Source organism: Chiloscyllium plagiosum, chromosome 19 (genome assembly GCF_004010195.1).
Source record: "Chiloscyllium plagiosum isolate BGI_BamShark_2017 chromosome 19, ASM401019v2, whole genome shotgun sequence".
Classification (NCBI taxonomy): Eukaryota; Metazoa; Chordata; class Chondrichthyes; order Orectolobiformes; family Hemiscylliidae; genus Chiloscyllium; species Chiloscyllium plagiosum.
In genome coordinates this window covers 51,717,026-51,722,444 of record NC_057728.1, presented here as the reverse complement: position 1 = coordinate 51,722,444, position 5,419 = coordinate 51,717,026, and the positions used below count along the sequence as shown (strand labels likewise).

Below are 5,419 nucleotides of genomic sequence, written 5' to 3'. Positions count from 1 at the left end.
GAAATAAAAGAGACCTAAGGGGCAACTTTTTCACGCAGAGGGTGGTACGTGTATGGAATGAGCTGCCAGAGGAAGTGGTGGAGGCTGGTACAATTGCAACATTTAAGAGGCATTCGGATGGATATATGAATAGGAAGGGTTTGGAGGGATATGGGCCCAGTGCTGGTTGGTGGGACTAGTTTGGGTTGGGATATCTGGTCGGCATGGACGGTTTGGACCGAAGAGTCTGTTTCCGTGCTGTACAGCTCTATGACTCTATGGATGTGCCAGCCACCAGTCCTCTTTATATTGCAAGCACAAAGGCTTCAAAGTACTTACATTATCGTGCCAGTTTGAGAAGAAACTTACAAAGATTTGACACTTTTGTATTCTTCGGTATCAGTGTCCTCATCTTCAGAATACTGACCATCGCCTCTCCCTCCAGCCAGTAGCCCGTGTGCAGCAAGTAGCCCCGCAGCATTACCATAGCCAGTGTACTTTAATAAGCAATCAACTGGAAGAGTGCAACATTCACCAATAAGTTATACATCACCCAGGAGATGCATTTTCCAAATATAAAATGAAGAAATAGTTAGCACAAAATGTCATCCTTTGGAATGAAGACAGTAAATGAAATGTTTTTGTACTGCCACTACCTTTCACTAGCATACATAGGCAAACCATTCGAAAGGTAAAGTTCATATGGTTTCCATACCATTAGTAACTAATAATTTATTTGTTCATAAAATGAATTACAGGAGACCATTTTACTCGACAAGACTGTGCAGTCTCCTTGAAAGAGCCACCCAATTAGTCCAACTCTGCTGTTCTTTTCCCAAAGACCAGCAAGTATTTATCCAAAAGTTACTACAAAATCCTCTTCCTGAAAGATTGATGGAAGTATGTTCTGGTTTATTGCCCATTGTTTAAATATCTCTCCTCAAAGCATTGATTTTTGTTTTGCCATTTAACAACATCACTAAAAATGTCAATTCGGTTCAGTTGGCAGCACTTTAAACTAAACTAGAAAACAGTGTTCAAGCTCCGTGGTGGAATCAAGCTGTCAGTCTTGGCTGCAAGAGTCAGTGATACAATCTTTCTATTGAAGCATTAAACTAAGGCTCCATTTATCATTCTCAGTCAATGTAAAAGATTCCATGGCACAAAAAACTGAAGCAGAGCAGAACAGCCATCAACCACCAGCAGCTGATCATCAGAAACAAATACAGAAATTGCTGGAAAATCTCAGCAGGTCCAGCAGCGTCTGTGGAGAGAAAGCAGAGTTAACGTTTCAGGTCCAGTGATCTTTCTTCGGAACTCTCGCTCATCTCCACAGAATTGAGAGCGTTTCTAAAGTGCATTTTGAGAAGCTAGGAGATTCAAGGCCGAGGGAAAGAGCAAGTGAATGGGATTTAAATGGATAGGTCTTTAAAAGAACTGGCACACCAGAATAGCCCAAATGACCCATCGGTGCTGTATTACCCTATGTAAAATCAAGGCACTGTAGTCATATATACCATTGGTGGTATAGAAAAATTCGAAGACACCTGGGAGAAACTGTTTCCATTCAGAAAAGATCAAGAACAAGAATGCATGGATTTAAAGTAGTCAGTAAATGAAGCAAAGGTGATTTGAAGATAAAACTTTTCACAGAGTGAATTGCTAGGATCTGGAATTCACTGCCTAAAATTGTGGCAGAGGCAGAGATTCAAGTGGTTGTTATGTGAAAAGGAAGAACGTGGATAAAAGGCAGAGGAATGGCAGTAAGTGAATTTATCATTGAAAGAGCCAGTGCAGACAGGATGGGCTAAGTGGCCTCCTGTATGTAAAATCTGTGATCCTGGGAGTGATTACAGTGTGATAAGTTTACATCTGATATTTTCAGTGAAAGCAGTTGGCTGAAAGTATGCACAGTATATTTTAATACTTTCAGAAATAGTTTGTGACGAGATGTTGCTCTTCCATCACAGTTTAATAAAATTTACTAATCAATATCATGTTGGTCAGGAACTAAATTTGTGAGCCCCCTCCCACAATAAAAGTCTGGCTACCACTCACCACTCTCTTTGCACAGTACAAACAGGAACTCTGCTGAAGTGTGTTTCACTCCAGTGTCAATGTGGGTCATGAGGCGAACCAGCTTATTTCGAAGAGTGGTGCCAATTTCTGGACGATTCTTTACATCTTTCAAAGGAGGTAGGACCTGCCAATGTAAAAATGGTTTCAGGTTAGAAAATACTGAGACACATTAGAGTACATGAATAACTTTCAACACACACGGTCAGAACCCTCAAGGGTAATTAGAATGGGCAACAAATGCTTGCCTAGCCAGTGACAATGCCATCCAGGAAAGTACAAACAAACTCACTGCAACTAAATTCAATGGTAGCTCACTCACTCGGTGATATGAGTTTAACTGCATGTCAAACAATTTAAATTAAATCAGATATTAAGCACAACTGACAAATTAATTTTAAAAAAGGAATCTGTATTTATACTAATAGCTCATTACATTTAAAAAGACCCCAAATACAATTCTCATACATGCAGTGGAGGTCCTGCTTGGAGTTCTAATATTACTTGAAAGAGCAGAAAATACAAACACTTAACTTTACTCTGGGTTCCAATATCTTTGCATTTCTGCACCATTATTCTCATCTGTTGCTGTGTAACTGGGCATTTGGAGATGTGTGATGGCTGATATATAAAGACTCCATATTCCCTGCCTAGTCTGTCTTCACTTGATTATTTTCGTTTCATAGTTTGCAGATTCAATAAAATGATTTCATTTTCATGAGGACAATATTTCAAAACTAGAAATTCTAAAAGCCTGATATAAAGTTTGGTTGCATTTATTGCTGTATTCTTTGTAGACAGACGAGCCAAGTTGGGGGTTGATCCCCTTGGAAAAGGGTGAATGGAGGTTTGATGGGGGGGGTTGGGATTCAAAACCATGAGAGTCTAGATAGAGAGAGAAAATTTTCTCCTTGGAAAAAAGATCAAGAACAACATAAGAAGGTATAAAGGGGCTGGCAAAAGAACAAAAAAAGGAAAAAAACTTCTTTTAAAGATGGAGGAAGGGAAAAATTTCTGGGTGTAAGAGCTGCTCCCTTTGTTGAGGTATTTTAGGTGCTGGAGGTGATTTCCTCGAATTCCAGGAGCAGCAAGTACTGTTGTATATGCCGGTGCATTGTTTTGGAACTGTGGAAGAAACGTCGAGAGAGAGAGAGAGAGAGAGAGAGAGAGAGAGAGAGAGAGACAGAGAGAGAGAGAGAGATCGGAGTGCATGTGGGAAAATTAACAAACAATGAATTTCACAACTAATCTTGGAGGAACCGATTTGAGTGAAGTTCACAACACAGAATCAGATAAGCTAATTGTTGTTTTAAATCTGTCCAAAAGAAAGGCTGTATTAGTGAGTACAGTGGGTTCTTTCTTGATTATATGTTTTTTGGAGTTAAGTATCTTGATTAAACTTAAAATATGAGCTACAGCTATTAATTTAACATGGTGCAGTGTTTTGTAGAGGAATAAGACAGTGTTATTTTCTGGGTCTGTAGATTGTGAAGGAGCAAAAATGGCCTTTGCAGTGATATGTACTTCTTGTCAGATGTGGGAGTTTAAAGAGAGTTTAAGGGTTACTGCGGATTATATCTGCCATGTGGACTTGTTGGGCCGAAGGGCCTGTTTCCACACTGTAAGTAATCTAATCTAATCTAATCGAGTGGATCGGTTGGAGAGACAGATAGAAGCGATGACGAATTTGCAATAGTATGTGATGGATGGCAGTTATAGGAAGGGGGGAAGTCTCAGATACAGTCACATAGATGGGTTACCTCCAGGAAGGGTAAGAGAGGTAGGCACCTAAGGCATGGAGTCTTTTGTGGATATACCCATTTCAAACAGCTATGCTGTTTTGGATAATGTAGGGGGTGATGGATTCTCACGGGAACGTAGCACAAACAGCCAAATTTCTGGTATTGAGACTGGCTGTAATGTTTCGGATATAAGCCCTTCATCAGGAATTCCTGTTCCTCGGATGCTGCCTGACCTCCTGTGCTTTTCCAGCACCACATTCTCGACTCTGATCTCCAGCATCTGCAGACCTCACTTTTTCCACATAAATATGACCATTGACCACCCCCTGGACAGGTAAGGATGCACCACATTGACACATTCATCCAATGGACAAACATTAAATTGGGGAAAAAATGCATCTCTGGGATGCTCTTGAAGATTTTAAATGCATGTCCACCTTCCAGCTTTCCAAATAATAAACAATGTAGATAAAATTATCCAGGTGGCAACAAGATGGCATTCAAGACTTATTTCTAGCAGCTTCTACCACAAAGAAAAAGAATGAATCATGTTCTTTCCCTTATGAACTTTTCAAGTCCTTACCCGTGAACGGATATATTTTCTCATATCTCTGTGCACCCTGCAACATTCTGTAAGAACACTTAAAACTGGTGTCAATCCTTCCTTTAAATTGGACCCCTGTTAAATATTAAAAAAAAAATCAGAAATCACAAACAAAAATCATTGAATAAGCTGTATGTTTTACTCCTTCCTCATGTTTATATCAATATTCAAGAATGCATATTCAAGAATGTGGGCGGCACGGTGGCACAGGTGGGCGGCACCGTGGCACAGTGGGCGGCACGGTGGCACAGTGGTTAGCACTGCTGCCTCACAGTGCCTGAGACCCGGGTTCAATTCCCGCCTCAGGCGACTGACTGTGTGGAGTTTGCACGTTCTCCCCGTGTCTGTGTGGGTTTCCTCCAGGTGCTCCGGTTTCCTCCCACAGTCCAAAAGATGTGCAGGGTCAGGTGAATTGGCCATGCTAAATTGCCCGTAGTGTTAGGTAAGGGGTAAATGTAGGGGTATGGGTGGGTTTCGCTTCGGCGGGTCGGTGTGGACTTGTTGGGCCGAAGGGCCTGTTTCCACACTGTAATGTAATCTAATCTAATCTAATCTAATCTAATCTAAAAAAAAAACTGCTCAGATTGTTTTTTCTATCTTTCTTGGTCTCAGCACTAAACCTAACTTTTAATAAACAGGCTTAAAGTATGGAACAAAATAAAAACATCAATAATTTTAGTTTGTTGTTCCCTAAACCTCAGCAGCGTTACCTAGATATTGTATCAAGGAAATAAAAAAAATCAATTTTCATTTTTTCTCTTTAAATGATAGAAATACTCTATTTCTGGCTGCATCTATAGAGAGGAAAACGGAGTTAATGCTTCAGATTGATGAACTCTCAGAAAAGGAGCAGCAAAACAAATACATTTGAATTTAATTTGTACATAGCACAGCTTAGATACATAAAATTCACTCTATACAGACATTTGTTTGTTGGAAATAAGCTCAAAAGCATTGAGGGAACAAGAATTTGCTCCAGAATTATGCTGCACAGGAAGAGACCGTTTTGCCTGACTCA

At 40.2% G+C, this 5,419-nt stretch overlaps 1 protein-coding gene across 1 annotated transcript in view; it reads right to left on the bottom strand.

Moving 5' to 3' along the window:
* The window catches only part of LOC122559803 (synembryn-A-like), an 18,622-nt gene extending 13,982 nt beyond the window's left edge, over positions 1 to 4,640 (bottom strand). The window contains exons 1-3 of the mRNA XM_043709860.1: positions 4,381 to 4,640; positions 2,038 to 2,182; positions 349 to 493 (exon numbers count right to left, since the gene is read on the bottom strand). Coding sequence (XP_043565795.1) covers positions 349 to 493; positions 2,038 to 2,182; positions 4,381 to 4,404 — 314 coding nt within the window. The 5' untranslated portion in view covers positions 4,405 to 4,640. The remainder of the gene's footprint in view (positions 1 to 348; positions 494 to 2,037; positions 2,183 to 4,380) is intronic.
* Between the last annotated feature and the right edge of the window lie 779 nt (positions 4,641 to 5,419).